Below are 18,136 nucleotides of genomic sequence, written 5' to 3'. Positions count from 1 at the left end.
ACCTGCTTCTTTTTATTCAACTTTTCCTTTGGATTTCCAAGCATTAATTTGAAAATGATTATATTAAATGGTATACTTATAAAGGGCAACTTCTTGGGGCCAGATGTATTTCTGGTGCCATTGAAGTTGCTGCTTATGAATGTATGAATGTGAATATAGCTTTTGTTTTTGGTATTACTGAGGGTTGAACCCAGGGCCTCTGTGCTTGGCAAGCACTCTACCACTTGAGCTGGCCTTTTTGTTTCTATTTTGGTTTTGATTTAGGGTCTCCTAACTTTGCCTGGGCTGGTGTGGAATTTTGAGATCCACCTCCCTCTCTGTCCCAAATAGCTGGGATTACAGGTGTGTACTAGCTTGAATGTACCCAGCTCTTGTAAGCCAAAGTAATACAGTATAAAAATATTAAAATTTCTGATTGTTGGGGAAAAAAAACTTTCCCCCAGGAAGTGATTTGTTTTTCCTGGGAACTTTTCTGTAATAAATTGAAGCAAATATTCTTTTTTTTTATTGTTTTATTATTCATATGTGCATACAAGGCTTGGGTCATTTCCTCCCCCTGCCCCCACCCCCTCCCTTACCACCCACTCTGCCCCCTCCCACTCCCCCCTACTCCCTCAATACCCAGCAGAAACTATTTTGCCCTTATCGCTAATTTTGTTGAAGAGAGAGTATAAGCAATAATAGGAAGGAACAAGGGTTTTTGCTGGTTGAGATAAGGATAGCTATACAGGGAGTTGACTCTATTGCATGGAAATAAGACCAAGTCCTTTTAAGAATTGGATCAGGGTTAGTATTCATTTGTGTTTGGGCTAATCAAATACAGTCAGATTTTTAAATATGGAATTAGTTTTCAAAGGATCTTTTGACTGTGTCACATTGAGCCATGGTATAATGAAGTTTTACTGTCCCTGAGACTATTTTCAGAACTTTGATGGACAATGATTTGCAAAGTAGCCTTAGTAAATAGGACAGAAAGGGTGTTTATTTGAAAGGGTCTAATTAGAAGCCATTTACTAAGTGGCTACTCTGTACTCAGTGATAACTAAACACAAAGAAATCAAAGATGTGAGTAGGGTGTGGTGACACAAACCTGTAATCCCAGCATTCAGGAGACCAAGGCAGGAGGATTGCGAGTTCGAGACCAGCCTGGACTACATTGTAAGACCCTGTGTCAAAAGAGAAAGAAATATATTAATTAATTAGTTAATTAAAGATGCTGTCTGTGTCCTCAAGAGTCTCCTCATCTGATAAAATTTGTAAAGAACTTTCTAACATTCTGCTATTTTATGAGATATGAGGAAAGATTAATACCTTACATCAGCCAAAGCACTAAAATTTGAAAATTATGCAAATCCAAGATTGCCTTGAATAAACATTACTTCCGCACGTTCTTTTTGGGAACTGGGAGTGGCCTGTAGCTGTTCTTCCCTGAACTATGACCTAGGGCAGTGTGCTGAACGTAGGGACTAGTGTTCTAAGGTAAGACCAAAGGGAAAAGTTGAGGCATGTTTGTAGCTGAGAGTTTCCATCCACTAACAAGCAAAGAGAGGATCCTTCAGAGGCGTGATGTAGAGTCTACCTGTCTTCCCATTACAGATGTTGAAACATTTTCAGAAAAGAGCCACTATGGGAAGTTTTTACAGAGAAAATGGCCTTTGATTTGGGTCTTGAGAGAACTTAGAAGATTTGGCTTGGAGAGTTGTATGAAAGGTATTTTAGAAGGGGAAGTCAATATGATTAGAGGTACAGGAGGCTTAAAAGGAGGTACAGTGGAAAAGAGAATGCCTTATATTACTTGAAAGCTAATTATTTCATAGTTGTCATTTCCTAGCTGTTATACTAATTTGTTTTAGAGTTTACTGTTCCCAAGGGACTTTGCAGAGTCTATTTTGGAGTACTTAATTGCTTGGAGTTTCCAGAGAATTGGCTTCATTTTGGTGGTGGGGGAAGGATTGGAGGTGGAATTGAGAAGTGATTGACTTTGGTAAAATCATTATTTGTGAGATGTCATATAGCCAAAGTTGTTTATCTTGGCTTTGTGATATGTAAATACAACACAGTCATCTCAGCTTAGCAACTCAAATAGGACAGTGAGTACTTTTAGACTTGTGCATATAAAACCCAGCACATCATATTTGTTTAGAGCTTCACAGGTTTTCAGAGGGACTTTCAGCCCTCAGAAATGGGTGGAGCAAGTATCAGTCTCACCCTTCTCTTTATAGCTAAGGAAACTGAGGTTGAGGATCTGAGTCTTTCCCCAGAAGGACATGCAGCCTTTGCCCTCTAGCCCCAGGGTCTCCTAGAGTATGACGCCTCTCTCATCAGAGACACTGCTGATGATGATTCTTGCCTGGTTCTGGCACTCCTGATTCCTGGTACTCAGCCTTAGCACGCGGACCTGACTCAGAAGCGAGGGTCTGCTGATTCAGAGCTGCATATCCTCTTCCCTGCTTTCTCTTCTCATAAACTGATTTCTGTCCCTCCCAAGAAGCATTCTTGGACTTTACTTTGGCTGTTAGAGCTCTTTTTTTTTTTTGTTTTTTGGTACTGGGGTTTGAACTCAAGTACTGGGGTTTCAAGCTTGCCAGGCAGGTGCTCTGCCACTTGAGCCACTCTGCCAGCCTTTTTTCTGAATGTAGGGTATTTTTGAGATGGGGTCTCATGAACTATCTGCCCAGACTGGAATCAACATCAATCCTTAATCCTCCTGATCTCTGTCTTCTGAGTAGCTAGGATCACAGGCATGAGCCGTCAGTACCCAGCCTGTTAGAACTCTTAAAGCACCTTCAGAGTCCTTCTCAATTCAGCAGTGATACACTTACAATTATGAGAAACTTTTAATTTTAGGTGTATTATGATAGGTATCACTGCTGTTACGTGTCAAGCCAAAATTGAAGGAGAATAGGAGAGAAGCATCCTTTTTCTTTCCTTCCTCCTCTTCTTTTTTGAGACAAGTTCTCCCTATGTGTAACTCAGACTGGCCTTGAACTTGAGATCCTCCTACCTCTGTCTCCTGAGTGCTGGGATTCCAGGCAGGCAGAGAGAAGCATCTTCTGTCACTTATTCCTTCAGATCTATCCCAATTCCCTTGAGTAATTCTTGTCAACTCTATTATTCTATTATGTTATTGGCTGTCTCATTGAATGGAATTCTATCAGGCCAGGAGTGAGTTGGATACCAGTCAGTAGGGCTTGGCCTAGGTGAGAGCAGTGAACGTTGTGGTGGGAGCTGACATTTCCACAGGGTCATGAGTCAGGAGTATCATCTGCTCCAGATAAAACTTCTTACTGGCTCTCATGTCACCAGTGGTTAAGTGGAGGACTTCTATCATGATTCTTCTACTGAAGCATGATCGTATAACGTCTCCCTGTTACACGATCACCGCATCTGCCTTGAAGTGTTAGCACACTAATTTCATGTTCCATGTATGCTGTTTACAACTATTTGTACCAGTGGCAGTAAGAAGCCAAGGCTTCTAGGTTTTTTCTCAACCCAAGTCTTTAATCTCTGTAGAGCTGGTGGATAACTAGGTAAGTATCCTTACCCCTGTTTCCTGTTGCTTACCTCTGCTTTATCTTCTGCTGTAGCACTTACCATTTGCATTGGCATACCACATGGTCTAAATTACTCACTCTCTCTCCGTCTCTCTCTCCCTCCCCCTTTCCTTCCCTCCCTTCTCCCTCTCTGTGGCAGTACTGAGGTTTAAACTCAGGGCTTCTTGCTTGCTGGGCAGGTGCTTTACAGCTTGAGCCATGCCTCCAGTCTTACTGGTTCCCTCTTCTGTCACTTTAGTATAAGCTTCATGAGGACAGGTTTTATTCAGGGTCATTCCTCATCATTAGCATCCTGAACAGGACCTGCCATGCCAAATAATGAAAGGGATAGATGGCATGTTTTAGAATTACGTTTGTAAACTGCTCTGCAAAAGTAGTGAGTGCCTTTATAAATTGTAAAAGTTTCAAATGATCTATTTTTTGCTTAATCTCATTTGATGTTTTATTTAATTACAACATAAATTAATGAATAACTCCTAGTAATTCCAAAATGGCCTGAATGGCTATAATGAAATAATAATAGATATTGTTTGTGCCATACCATTTACAGTAATTTAACTGAATTATTTACTCTTTTGTGAGTCAAATAGTTGTATCTTCATGTTATAAAAGTTAAAAGAATATAAGTGCTTTAAAATGTTATTAATGAGCAAGGTGTCGTGATGCACGCCTTAACTTGGAAGGTTGAGGCAGAAAGATTTGACTTTGGAGCTAGCCTGGGCTACATAATAAGAAAACCAAGGGCTGGGGATATAGCTCACTAGTTGAGTGTTTGCCATGGGCATGGCCCTAGTACTGAAGAAAAAAAAGGTTATAAATGTAAGAGAGACCTTTACACAAAAGTGCTGTTCTTCAGGAAGACCCGGGAACCAGTGTAATGTAGAACACAGGTGTGTGCAGTTTACCTGAAAGGAACAAGGCCTATGAGAGGGGAGGGTGAACAGGGCTGAGAAGAATGAGAGGCTGCCTCTTCTCAATACTACCAGCTTCCTGGGCCTTTGTGCATTGTGGAGAGCATCAACAGAGCTCGTTTATGTTACAGCTGACATCCAAGTGGAAGGGGTAGGGTGGGTGGAGATTCTGAAGTGGAGAGTTCTCCATTGGGTATTTTTTCTAACATGCTTTTCCTGACTTACATGATTCTGGTAAGAGTGATGAGGGTTTTGATGGGGAATGGGAGCATTGAAAACTGGCAGTTACTCTTAAGAATTTGTGACAGTCCTCCAGGGCATCTCCACCTTACTTTGTAACTGTGTTCCCTGCTCACATGATTCGAAGAAAGTGAGAGACCTGTGAATGATTCCAGAGACCATGGCCTCAACCCAGCAATAGCTCAGCTTCCAACGTCCTAAGCAGGTCCGGACTATTGATACTTTTGCTAAGGTCCAAATGCTGGTGACCACCAGGCTTGACATCAGAGTTAAACTTTAAAAGTTATGTAATATTCTATTGCTAATGTTTTCTAACTTTTGGAAGTCCTAAAAATAAATGGATGGCTATTGTTAATTTCAGTGAAACATGGGGATGGGCTGTAAAAATCATACATAAGGACAGAAGATTATAGACTGAGGTCTGCTATTGGACTTCAGAAAAAGTCATGAAAGTTTTTATCTAAATTGCTGGTTATCTGGGTGATTACAGAAAGGGTGAGTCATTTCACTGAGACATTCCCCTTCTTGAGGGCAGGAGTCATACTTCAGAGCCTTAGGCCTTACCTGGCCTGCTTTCTTTTCTTATAGAAGGTAGGTAAGAAAGTTACTTACAATTATGGCTTTATTCCTAAGGCTACTGTTTCATTCATTCATTAGGTTAGGGGTTGGGACTTCCTGGAGTCTTACCTTTTTTTTTTTTTTTTTTAAACTTATCTCTGTTTTCAGCATGCTGGTGCTTGGTCAGTTAAACTTTGAATAGCATTTTTTAAAAAAAGTTATGCGTGCAGTTTACAAATTCCTCTCGTGTATAGTATTGCTGCTTGGTAGGAAGCAAAGTCTCCAAAAAAAGGGAAATCGTGGAGTTGTGTTTTTAATTAGATACTTTAAGAGGGTAATAGCTGCAGGTACACACTTTTGCTGGCTTATAAAATGTTAGTGATAGCAGTTTTCCTGAAGGAAAAAAAAACATAGTGTGAGTAGAATTGGCCCTTACAGGTAAAAGTGCTTCTCTCTCTCTCTCTCTCTCTCTCTCTCTCTCTCTCTCTCTCTCTCTCTCTCTCTTCTCTTTTTAACTGCCTAAGATTGTTTTGACTCAGACAGTTCCCATACAGTAAAACCTACAGAATTGTTACAGAATAAAGAGATCAAGGGATCATTACTGGCAGGAATTTTTTGAAAATAAAGTAGTTTTACTTACTACTTGTAGATAATACATGCCTGTTATTGGAAAATGTAGAAGAGTAAAAGGTGTCCTTAGGTCTGGCTACTTACAGACATTCTGATATTTACTTCGGTTCTTTTTCCCACATTTTTTTAAGTATAGTTGTTATCAAAGTACATACACAATTTTGAAGATTGTTCTTTTTATTTAATGTTAAGACATCAGTTTTTTTATGTTTCAGAGATTTTTATGAAGACATGGCATTCATTCTTGTAGTTACTAAGTGTCTTCTGGGTGCTGGGTACTGATTTGCTCTTCAAGGTATGGAGACATGTGAGTGGAAAACTGTCTAGATTACTATCAGGGACTCCAGATCGCCTTGAATTTTCATGCAACCTTTTTTTTTTTTTTTCTTTTAACTGATGCCAGGGATTGAACCCAGGACGTTGAAAGTCCTAGGCATGAATTCTTCCCCTAGCCCTTATGTAACTTTTACCTGAATCTGAAGCGTACATTATCTCCCAGGAAGATAAAACATTTCTATGTTTTACCACAGAAAAAAAAATCTTATGTAATAATATTAAATAAAAACCTGGTGCTGGTGGCTTTCACCTGTAATCCTAGTTATGTGGGGGACTGAGATTGGGAGGATTATAGTTTTGAGGTCAGCCTAGGCAAATAGTTCTCAAGACCCCATCTCCAAAATAACCAAAGCAAAATGGACTGGAGGCATGGCTCCAGTGGTAGAGATTCTGTTTTGCAAGCATGGAGCCCTGAGTTCAAACCCAAGTCCCACTGGAAAAAAGAAAGCTGAATAAAAAGAATAGGATTCAGAATTGTATATGCCCTTTGATAACATGTGCTTTATAAAGCCAAGAACAAGAAATTAATATCTCTATTGTAGTTAGTAGTGCTGGTTAATTTTAGTGCATGTTTAAGTTACTTTTATGGATGACTTTTAATAAAGGAGCAAAAGAAATCCCTGCTAAGGAGTCTGTCCCCTAGCTGAAGGGCTGGGCTGGGCAGGTCATGTAGAAAGCAGAGCAGGCATCCTGTGGGGTGGTTTGTGTGCTTGGCTCCTGCACAAGGATTGTTTGTAGGAGAGCAGGGCAGGGTTCATAACAAGGTGTCTGACAAGAGACTTAGTCACCCACAAAGCACATGACTGGGGCCTTGTCCTCAGAGGACTACATGAGAGCAAATCCAAACATTCTAAGTGGCATAGGGTTGAAGGTGATGGAGAGGACTGATGGAGTGGCTCAAGCGATAAGAATACCTGCTTAGCAAGCGTGAAGCTCTGAGTTCAAACCCCAGTATCACCCCCCAAAAAAAAGATGGTGGAGAAAGAATTTTACTTTATCAGTCAATGATGTCCAGGGGCCTCCTTCCTAACCTCTTTTCAAGTCTGTCCACAGAAGGCCAGGCCCAGGTGTGGGTGTTTTGGCAAAACAGTGTGAGGATGAGTGGTGGGCTCATTCAAGAGCAAGGATGACCTGATTTAAGTCCTGGTCCTGACCTGATACATCACATACCTCAGGCCAATTCCTTCACCTACTGTGTGTCATTCTCCTCAGTGGTTAGAAAAAAAAGACATTAGCTACTTCTCGATAAAAAGAAACACATAGGACAATGTCTGGCATGTGTAATAAGCACTCAATGAATCTAGCTAACTATTACCTATGTAAGTATGACTGAGGTTGTACATATTGCCAAATTTCCTGAGTGCTGAGCCTGTCAGATGAGTTGAGATAGGATCAGGGCAGGCATGTCATTTTTTGATTGCACACTGAGCTGGCGTTGTCCTTTCCCCTAAGGCACACTGCACCAGAGAAGTTCTCACACTCTATGACCTTAGTGCACTTGTTCTAGTCTAGCACGAAGGCCTTTTTTGTTTTTAATAAGCTTCTTACTGAATTGTAATAAATCGAAAAGTGTACATACTCTGCTTGCTTAGTGTTTACTGCACCAGTACTGAGATCAAGAAACAGCATCTGGTAACTTTATTGTGTATCCTTCTGAGGATCACACTCTGAAAATCCCACATGGAAGGAGTTGTAATCAGTTTTTCTTGGGCATGGAGAAGGCATTATAGAACAAAGGGAATGACCCCTATAAAAAGGAGGATCATAAATGCTGCCACTACCTCCCCTCCTGCATTTCTTCTTCTCCTTTTCTTATTAAGGCAATGTGAATTGGCTGACAAAGATTCCTTGTACAAGGATTCATTTAATGAGAATAATTAGGCTGGACTTAGGGGGTGCTGTATTAGAGCTTAGTTTTTTTCTTCAAACCCAGTGTGGCTCAATTGTGGCTTTTGAGTTAAAATTTCATTACATACTGTGGTCGCTGCTTATTACCACCTGAAGGATGTGAGGTGAAGGGAATACAAAAATGTACTGATACTTACCTTGAAATTTTCCTAACTTTGATTCTCCCAATTCTAAATCAGGCCTGGGAATGGACATTTTTCAATGTCCAGTCTTGGAGTGGAGGTAGGTCCCAGGAGCACAGCATTGGACAGCTTTGGAAAGGAGTCTGTGCACAACAAAACACAGTGTCTGGTTGATCAGAGATTCTGACCATAGGCTGAAGGTTCGGCAGGGTCTTGACTATCAGATATTTGCTATCTAAATGATGCTTATGCTGCTTATTGACCTCATAAACTTGGCATTCTTCTGTAAGACTAAGTATCTGGGATATGAGAATGGAAATTGCAACTTGAAAACTACAATTTAAAAACTGAGAGGGTAGCAGCTTGTAGTCTACCGGAGAGGTTAATGGAAGGATTATGGTTTGAGGCCAGCCCAGGCAAATAGTTCTTGAGACCCCCCCACCAATCTCCAAAATAACCAGAGGAAAAGGGCCGGAGGTGTACCTCAAGTGGTAGAGTGCCTGCTTAGCAAACACGAAGCCTTGAGTTCAAACCCTAGCCCCCTCACCCCACTACCCCTGCAGAAAACCAAAATAAAACAAAAAAACACTGAGGGGTTGGGGATGTAGTTCAGTGGTAGAATGCATGCTTAGCATTCCCAAGGCCCAGCACCAAAAACAAACAGACATAAACTCAAACTGACTAGTAGTCTCCCTTCCTTACAGATCTCATGTGGGTTCATCCTAGCTCTGCACTCGCTGGCTTTCCCTCTCGGTGCCTTTCGAGGCTCACCTGTGCTCTGGCAGTGCATCGGCACATGTTCCGGCAGCGTGGGGAACTGCAGGGGAATGCAGGAGTCTAGTCATTGTTGCAGACACTTTTCTAGATGTGCAGCAGGGGATAACACAGATTCTTTTCCAGAATGCATGGGTGAACTGTGTGAGGGAAGTGAAGAACTCAGTCATGTGTAGGGCTGTAAAATTGCAACATACCTATTATTTAACATTTAAGAATAGGGTATGATAATGAATAACAGTGTGAGTGTATGACTCCATTTCAAAAAAAAAAAGATTTAAAAAACAGGAAGATTGATTGAGGGAGAGAACAGACTTTTGGCCCTGAAGATCTCTTAGCTGTATTGTATAAGATGCTCTTGTATCTCAGAAAAATGGTTCTGATGATACAATTATTATTAGTTTTTTATTTACTGAAGACATTTTGGGACTCATTTAAACGTAAGGACATTTGAGTCAAATTGCTTGGCATGACCACAGATGTTAAAGTGCCTCTGGGTCCCTTGCTGAGGTAAAGGAGTGGAGGTGTGTGGAGTGGGAGCGTACAGGCTCCCACCTGCTTAGAGTGTGTTTACCAGAGTGTTACAGAGGAACTCCACTGTTGCAGGTGGAGTCATATGCATAGTTCAGATGCACACAGTCAGTGCCATTAAGTCAATCAGGAAGTATCTGTTGGGCATCTGTATATGTAAAACCTGAGTGTAGTGCAAAGATGAGTATTGAGATTCAGTTTTTATACTCAAAGAATTTTTAACCTAGTTAGACTCATAATACACATTTACTATTATAAAACAATTATGTGCTTAAAATTATTGTAGAGGAATTCAAGAAACAGAAGCCTAGGTTATCAAGAAAGTCTTCATGGGACAGGTAGAATTTTACTCAAGGAAGTGATTCTCTGATTGTACAAATTCCCAGCTCATGGCAACAGTATCCAGGGACGTACTGGAAATGTGAGTTCTCAGACTCCACCTCAGAGCTATTGAATCAGAAACTCTAGGGGTAGGCCTAGCAGTGTGTGTTTACAAGCTAAAGTTTGAGCACCACCTTACCAAGGAAATGGCAACTGAAAGGTGTGCAAACTGAATTAAGGGAGGAACATGACTGGCACACAGGAAGTACTGAAGGCTGGCTGGCTGAAGGAAGGAGGTGCACAGAGGGGCATAGAGTTTCCTGTGCCCGTTTAGTTTAGTTTCTGCTTAAGAGCATCCTTGTTGTTGTGTTCTTATGATGCTGGAGGCCAAACCCAGGGCCTGTGCATGCTAGGCAAGTGCTCCACGGTGTACTACACCCTCAACCCTGTCTAAGAGATTTGTGTGTGTGTGGTCTAGGATTTGAACTGAGGGCCTCACTCTTGCTAGACAAGCACCCCATCATTTGACCCAAGCCCCAGCCCTAAGAGAATTCTTTGTGAATGCAGTTAGACCCTTGTTTTATCCAAATGTCCTTTGTAAGCATGTTGTCATTTTTACCTCTTAAAATTCTTGTTTAAAATGGATGTATCACCCAGATAAGGGTTATGTATTTATAATATTATCTGAAGCCTCCAGATAATGCAAAAAAACCCCATGTATTAGTTTTGTGATTAAACTACTAGGTAAAAGTATATACAGAATCAGTGTTTAAAGTAGTTTTATGGGCTAGGCGCTGGACTTGGCACCAGAGAGGCAGAGATCAGGAGGAAACCAGCTTAGGTAAGTAGTTCACAAGAACCCATCTCAAAAGTATACAACACAAAAAAAGGGCTGTGGAGTGGTTCAACTTGTAGAGCACCTGCCTAGCAAGTGTGAGGCCCTGAGTTCAAATCCTGGTACCACCATAAAGACCTTTCATTAGATCCTAGGTAAATATCTGTTAGAGATAGCTAAGATTAGTTTTTTCACATGTAAAAAGTGGTGCTTCTTTTGTAGAATTCAGGATCTGGCTGGCATTTTAAAGCCCCTACTCTGTCAACATTGAACCTGTCCTTTCATTTCTCCTGTGAGTTTAGACTGAGCTCGTGGGTTGGAAATACTGATTTGGGCGTTATGGGGCCACTGGTTAGGTGAGCTGCTGCTTTCAGCCCTTGCTCTGAGCTGCCCTGAGCCTTTAGCTAAAAACATTTTAACAGTACTTGCATTAAGTAGCCTCTGATTTTCTGTTAAAAGAGAAAGTTATATTAAAGATGGTTCAAGGGGAAAAAAAAGAAGAGCCCCCAAGACCAGACTTGTGGCTCTGCAGTTAGTCTAAACCCCAAAATGTGTTCCCTTTCCCAGAAAAATGAATTCATTCTCTCGTAATCTGGTTTTACCTTCCCACTCTCTCTTTCCCTCTCTCTTTTTCTCTCTCTGTGTGTGTGTGTGTATGTGTGTATATATATATACGTACTCGTATTTAAGCTCAGCTTCACACTTGCTACACAGGTGCTCTACCACTTGAGCCACTCCATGGGCCCTTTGTGTGTGTGTGTTGGGTATTTTCGAGATAGAGGCTTGCAAACTATTTGACTGGGCTGGCTTTGAACCTTGATCCTCCTGATCTCTGCCTCCTAAGTAGCTAGGATTACAGGTGTGAGCCACCAGCACCTGGCTTGGTTTTATCTTGATAATATCAACTTAGCAAGTGCCACAAAGAAGCCAGGCTGTTGTCACAGGTGTGTTGCAATCCTTGTTTCTCAGGGATGAGTGCGCTGAAGATCTTTTATTGAGTTCATTATAGGGAGATTCCAGAGTCACATACAATATGTAATAATTTCTTAAGTGAGGGTTCTACCCTGACGACTTTAGTTTTTCTCATATTTGTGGAGTGACATATATGGCTGTATAAAGATAATTTAAAACTGCCTGAAACCAAAGAGCCAGCCAAGGATTTATCAGATTTTAGGGTCCATTAATCTTTTCTTCAACCAAGTTCCAAGACAAGAAGAGGAATTGTGGGGGGGGTTGTTTGTTTTTGTTTGTTTCCAGATTTGACCTGAAGTCCAGGTTCCTATCATGTTATTTCTTCTGAAAGCAAAGTGTTTTCTCCATGAACCCACGGCATCATATCAATCCTATAGCATTATCCTCATTTTTCAGGTGAAGTATGTTAGGGTCAGAAGTCAAAATTAGACTGCTTTTGTTTTTGGGTTCTGGTGGTTGAGGGCTTTCTTAGTCCAGGAATAAGGTGCACTCAGTGACCTCTCATTATCATTACTGTTTTTTCATATTAATTTTTTCCTCATATTAAGGCAAAAATATGTCCCTACTCTGCCTGCTCCCCACTCGTGTCACCTTCTGTGTATTAAGTTCTACATTATAGCCGTTGTGGGTATGGGTAGTGTTTTGCAAGGCTGCAGAGGAAGACCTGTCAGCTGACACTTGCTCATATGAGAGCCATTAAGAGGGTGATGTGGCCAATGTTAGAACAACCTTGCATCTAAGGGCAAGTCACTGCATTTGCCCAGAGCCATATGAACAGGTCTTGTGACCATTGAATTGATGACTACATAATCTCCAGCTGGAGAGCACAGATGGAGTGAGTCAGTCCCAGCTGCTCAACCTGTTGAGTGTTTGGTCTTTTGCTAACTAGAGGACAGGCTTAGGAGCAAAAGTAGGAAGTGGGATTTGTACTTGTCTGCTGAGAGCATGTTTTATAACCTGGTAGATTTCATCTTACTTCCAAAATCATCTGTGGGTTTCATTTACATAATGAATGGATGTTCCTTTCTTTCTTTTTTTTTTCTTTTAAGCTTCTAAAAGAGGAAATTAGTAGGCTGTTGCCAAGTAGCTTGTCTCACTGTATAGAGAATGAAATGATCGCTTAGAACTGCTGGTCACAGTGGAATATCCTTCAAATAGCAAAGAAACTTCAAGACTCATGCCCAAGTCCACATCGATGGTCAGAATAAACCGGAAGAACATTAAACCATTCAGGAGATGTGTGGCGGCACAGCGAAAACCACAGCCTGGCCAGGAGGCTGGCAAGGTTCAGCCAGATGTGTGAATGATGCTGTTTCTGGTGCTGGGAGGATTTACAAGACGCTTTTATGTACAAAGAAAATCCAGAAGTGTGCCGAGGTAGGAAAGGGCACTGATCACACGGAATTCGACAACAGGTTTGAAACTTTAGTTTTTATTTCAGAGACTTGAAAGAATTTTGAGTTATATTGTTTTTCTAGAATACCTGTAAGGAGAAATGAGGTCATTGGTGGTATGCAGAGACAGGTCTTTTGTATTGATCAGCAAAAAGAGTTGCAGTTCTGAAGTACCTCCACAGCTACTTAAGCAGTAGACAGGGCACAGGACAGAAGTTCCTGCTCATAGTCTGCCTGGTGGGTGGATGCTTGTGCCTTTCTGATGGAGGCAGGGTGCAGAGGGAGTGCCCAGGGTTGCTCTGGAAAATCTGTATTATGACCTGAATATTTTATACTGGAGCTTGACTATAAAGAATAAGTTATACTTGCTGGATTTTTACATTGTTTCATCCAATTTGAAATAATTCATTAATTTCACTAATAGTAGAGTTTAACTGAAACACTATTTGTAAAGGTTTTATTACATATCAAAAAAAAATAAAAAGGAAAAATGCTTTGAGAAGTGCATTTTATTCCAAAATCTTATGTCAATAGAAAGTAAGGAGGGCCAAAGGTTTAACTTTGATTCTGAGGATTAGTATATTAAAAAAAAAGTTTCTAAACTCACTTAGATTTTTTTCCTACAGAAATTTTATCAAAATTAACGTCTCATAAACTGTTTATCCCTTATGTTTATTGGTTCAATTAAAATCCAATTTAATTTCTGCCATGTAAAAATCTTTGTCATAGTAGAAACATAATGAAAAGGTAAAATAGTCCATTATAGAGAAAAGCCCGGTGGGCTGGAGAGGTAGGGAGAATGAGGTCACTTCACAAGCATTGGGTCACATGCTATCCACTTAATTAGAGATCTGTCTGTAGAGGAAGACTCAATAAATAATATTATACGTTAGAAAAATACATTTGGGTGTTCAGATAAGGATTTCACTTGTATAACCTCTGTTCTTATCTTTCTCTTATCAAGAAAGAGTAGCTGAGTGCTGGAGAGAGTAATGCAGATGCTCAGCTTACCCCATCCTGATTCTGACTTGGTGCTGCCCAGGGGCCTGGGCCCATTGGCAAGTCTCTCACCTTTTCTCATCTCACTCTCAACTGTTTAGCTGTTTAGTAGGCTCAGATTATTTACTAAATTCTTTCTTCCTCTGAGATTGTAAGAAGGTATTAGGACCTTCTGTATTCCTGATTTTTGTTATTCTTTAGAATTCTAGATCCCCATGTAGTTACCTGCAATGAATATCCACCTAAAATAATGAGCAGGGCTGTACCAATCTTTTTTTAAACTTCTGCAGTTTTTGCTATGAGCCAATGCTTGTCTCTTTCAGTGAGCTTGCTATGTTTTGATATGATTTTAATTATTTTTATTTAAGCAGTAGTTTAACCTAACAAAAAATTTCCAAGCCTGTTTTTCCCTTTATCTTGGCTCCCTTTAGGTTTGCATCCCTAGTGCTGAAATTTATTGTTACTATTTTTTTTGAAATTTTTTCTTTTTACCATTTTTTTTCTTTCTCCTTTTAATTTTTATCATTTTTACATTTTATTTTTTTGAAATTAATTGGGATTCATCTCTGGTCAGACCAGTGGCCTTGGTAGACCTCATCTGCTTTCTTTTACTTTCCTACGATTTTTTTTTTTTTTTCTTGGTGGGGCTGGGGTTTGAACACAGGGCTTCACGCTTGCAAAGCAGGCACTTTATCATTGAGCCACACCTCCAGTCCATTTTTGCTCTGTTTATTTTGAAGATGGAGTCTCATGCACTATTCGTCTAGACTGACCTTGAACCAAGATCCTCCCAGTTTCAACTTCCCAAGTAACTAGGATTATGGGCATGAGCCACACTGGTGGTTGGCCTTTTCTACAATCTTAAAAAATGTATTTGTTGCTTGCAATAGTGTGCTGTGTTTCCAGAATTTTTTTAGGTCTTGGGCCAACTTCAAGGGCAGAAGTAAATTATTTGCAGGAGCTTTCACCCCAAGGATCAGGCTCCAAAGTGCTCACGAGGTATCTGTTTACCTGAGTCATGTGGCAGTCAGGGAGACTTCCAACTCACTTTTTGCTCTTAGGTATCTTAAGTCAATAGTTGCAGATCTTCTTTTTTGCACATACAGATAAGCGGGGTTTTTTTTGTTGTTTCTTGTTTTGTTTTGTTTTGCTCCTCATGATTTTCAAAGAGAAAAAGTCCACAAATATAGTAGAGTCACATGGTATACTCAACAGTGGCCACCAGTGTTGAACAGACAGTGCAGTGCAGAAAGAAACATTTTGATCATCTCATTAGGCTCAGGGATAGACATTGTCTTCCATGTCTTTCCTTCTACTCCTCCTGGCCTCTGTCTCTAAGAACAGATACTAGGTTCAGTTCACAGAGTTCCAGCATCAAAAAAAATCCGCAGTTTGATGAGACATCTGAAATGGTTTGTCAATAAAAAATTCCTTGCTAAAACTCAGTTCAGTCTGGTAACTCTGAAATATGATGCTGGGCATATAATGTAGTGGTGTTCAAAGAACTGATTCCAGTTTTTCTTAAAACCTGGCATATAGCAAAACTAACACCTTTAGAGTTCTCAGACTTCCCCAGCAGCTAAGAAGGCTGCATATGTGAGAAATCTGGGGACATTTGGCAGATGCGTCTGTCAATCATTCTTTCTCTGGTGGCAAGAAAAGACTTGGGGTAATCTTGGCTTTAGGGTATATCCTTCACACACTAAAGAGGAACTGAGACAAAGCACTTCAGAGTCAATTGTGTGTTACAGTTTCATATCTGGAAATTTGAATTCAGAAGAAATTCTCTGTACTGCTTTAGAATCACCAGGATGGGGGCTGGGGTGTAGCTTAGTGGTAGAGCTAGTGCAAGGCTCTGGGTTCAATTCCCAGCACCAAAACCACACACACACACACACACACAGGATGGAAAGGAGCAGTAGGGTTAAGGAGTGTAGGTACCTGATTACTTACATTTTAGTGAACTCATTCTATTTAAAAAGGAAGATCTTTAGATTGTTGGAGGTAGTTGCTTGTGCCTGAATGTATTTTCTCTTCTGGGACTGCTTTAGAGAAAAGCTGACTATGAATTTACTACCAGCCTTTATTTATAGTAGCTAGGATTACTGACTAGGAAATGCAAAAGCAGTCCCAGGTTTAGAGATATGCTAAGGTAACAGACCAAGGAATTCTGAAGATTCTACTAAAAGACCATTAAAAAGAGAGCACAATTCAGGTTGTAGGCGTGGGAAGAGTGTTTTTCATTGTGTTCTGCAGGTAGAAATAGTGTGAAAAACCATTCTGCTTTGATACTACCTAATAGGAAATGTCTTGTTGGGCAGGTTGAATGAAGTAGGTAGAGGAAAAAACCGAACAGCAGTCAGCTGATAGTCTTGTGCCTGAGACCAGCCTCACAAGCTGCTGGGTGTGACTCTTTCAGATGTATTGGTACTGCTGTCACAAGTTCTTCTGCCCTTCCTGTGTTCCTTCCCTTTTCACTGATTTTATATGCATTGAGGATTTTTCTTGAACTACTTGGAAGAGTTAATTCCCCATGCTCGATGGTTGGGGTTTTGAGATGTAACTCGGGACTGACTGGAGGAATGCAGTGGTGGTTAGCATTGCAGCAGTTTCATACCTATCTGATTTAGGTTTCAAGAACATTCATCTTTTCCCTCTGAGGACATGTCCATTATGGGGAATGAATCAGAGCAGTGTAACTACAAGGGATTTTCATAGAAGCTGACAACCAACAGAAACTTTTGTCTCAGTCTTATTTTGATAAGCATTGATGATGTAACAGGGTAAAGCACTTGTGATTAGTCATCGTACCATTTTGAGTCCCGAATGAGTGTTGCAAACAGCAAAAGGCAGGTTACTTCATCACTGGTGTCTGCAGGCTAGGCGTTGGGCAGCTTCTGCAGCCTTTCCCCTCCAGTTCCTGCTCAGCTCTGTGTTAAACTGACTCGAGTGCTCGCTGAACTGGTCCACAAGTCCTGGTTCTCCTATTTTGACTCCTGTTGTGAGTCAGGCTCTGACTTAGCCCCATTCTTTTATTGTCACAGTGACAAAGCTGAATAACTGCTGAACAGTGATACAGTGAGTCCTGGTGGGAATTGGTGAGAGCAGTAACTTGTGACCCATCTAAGGTTATAATGTGTCTAGTCCAGGCTGGCCAAAAGGAATCCTGCCTGTGAGGTGCAGAAACACCACTGGTTTCTGGGAATTTTCTTCCCATTTATGGAGTCCCAAGGGGATGTTTGGGTAAAAGGTGTAAACCCATCCATGAAACTTTGTATCTTGAACGGTTTAATCCTTCTATTAGTTTAGAAGGGTTAAACAAACAAACAACTTTCAGGACTTCAGAGAACAGATGTGAATGAAAATCCTCCCTTTCTTGACCCACCCTGCCGAAAGGCACAAAAACAAAACACCTCCACCTTTGTGAAGTTAAACTTTTTTTTTTTTATTTCAACTCTAGTGTGTGAGACTCTATGAAGAGATCTTTATCTAGGGACCTTCTAATTCCTGACCTCATGATCCAGCTCTTGAGCCAGAGGTCTTCTTTGCCCTGAATTCACTGTCTTTGGGACTGTCAACACATCTCTGTTTCTCCTCAACAAAATGAAGATGGTAGATGAAGATACTTGCCAAATATACATTGACCAAATTCCTGAATGTGGAGCCTGTGAAGCTTTGTTCATTATTATGGAGAGAGAGAAAGAGAGAGAGAGAAAGAGAGAAAGAAATGAGCACGCAGGAGCACAGGAGCACCTGGGAAATGCTTCTAACCAGCTGAGCTTGGGGACTGCTGGATAAGTGGTACCTAAGGTCCTTTCCAGCTCTTTTTGATTATCTGTCAGTGACCCATGAGACCCAAAGATGTTAGAGAAATTAGGGAGCCAAGAGTATCTCAGTGGTAATCTTTTTCTGTGTGAGGAAACAAGCCATGCAGTATTTGAGGAAATACAGGCTCAAGAGTGAGCTGCAGTTAGAAACCTTAAGGCAGGAATATGCCTGGCATGCATCCTAAAAAGAAAAATGTTGCCTGAGGGTAAAATGCTTTAGATTC

General features: G+C 40.8%; 1 protein-coding gene across 7 annotated transcripts in view; it reads left to right on the top strand.

The window, feature by feature from the left end:
* The window catches only part of Fnip2 (folliculin interacting protein 2), a 124,180-nt gene that overhangs the window by 23,569 nt on the left and 82,475 nt on the right, over positions 1-18,136 (top strand). The window contains exon 1 of one of the 7 annotated variants that reach the window (XM_020173668.2): positions 5,787-13,107. The exons of 3 other annotated variants lie outside the window; for them this stretch is intronic. In XM_020173668.2, coding sequence (XP_020029257.2) covers positions 12,929-13,107 — 179 coding nt within the window. In that variant the 5' untranslated portion in view covers positions 5,787-12,928. Of the gene's footprint in view, positions 1-5,786; positions 13,108-14,050; positions 14,145-18,136 lie in introns of those variants that run through there. 3 more of the 7 variants (XM_074041732.1, XM_074041731.1, XM_074041735.1) reach the window with 3 other exon arrangements.

The sequence above is a fragment of the Castor canadensis genome, chromosome 9, assembly GCF_047511655.1.
Source record: "Castor canadensis chromosome 9, mCasCan1.hap1v2, whole genome shotgun sequence".
Classification (NCBI taxonomy): Eukaryota; Metazoa; Chordata; class Mammalia; order Rodentia; family Castoridae; genus Castor; species Castor canadensis.
This window is presented reverse-complemented; position numbering and strand designations above follow the sequence as displayed.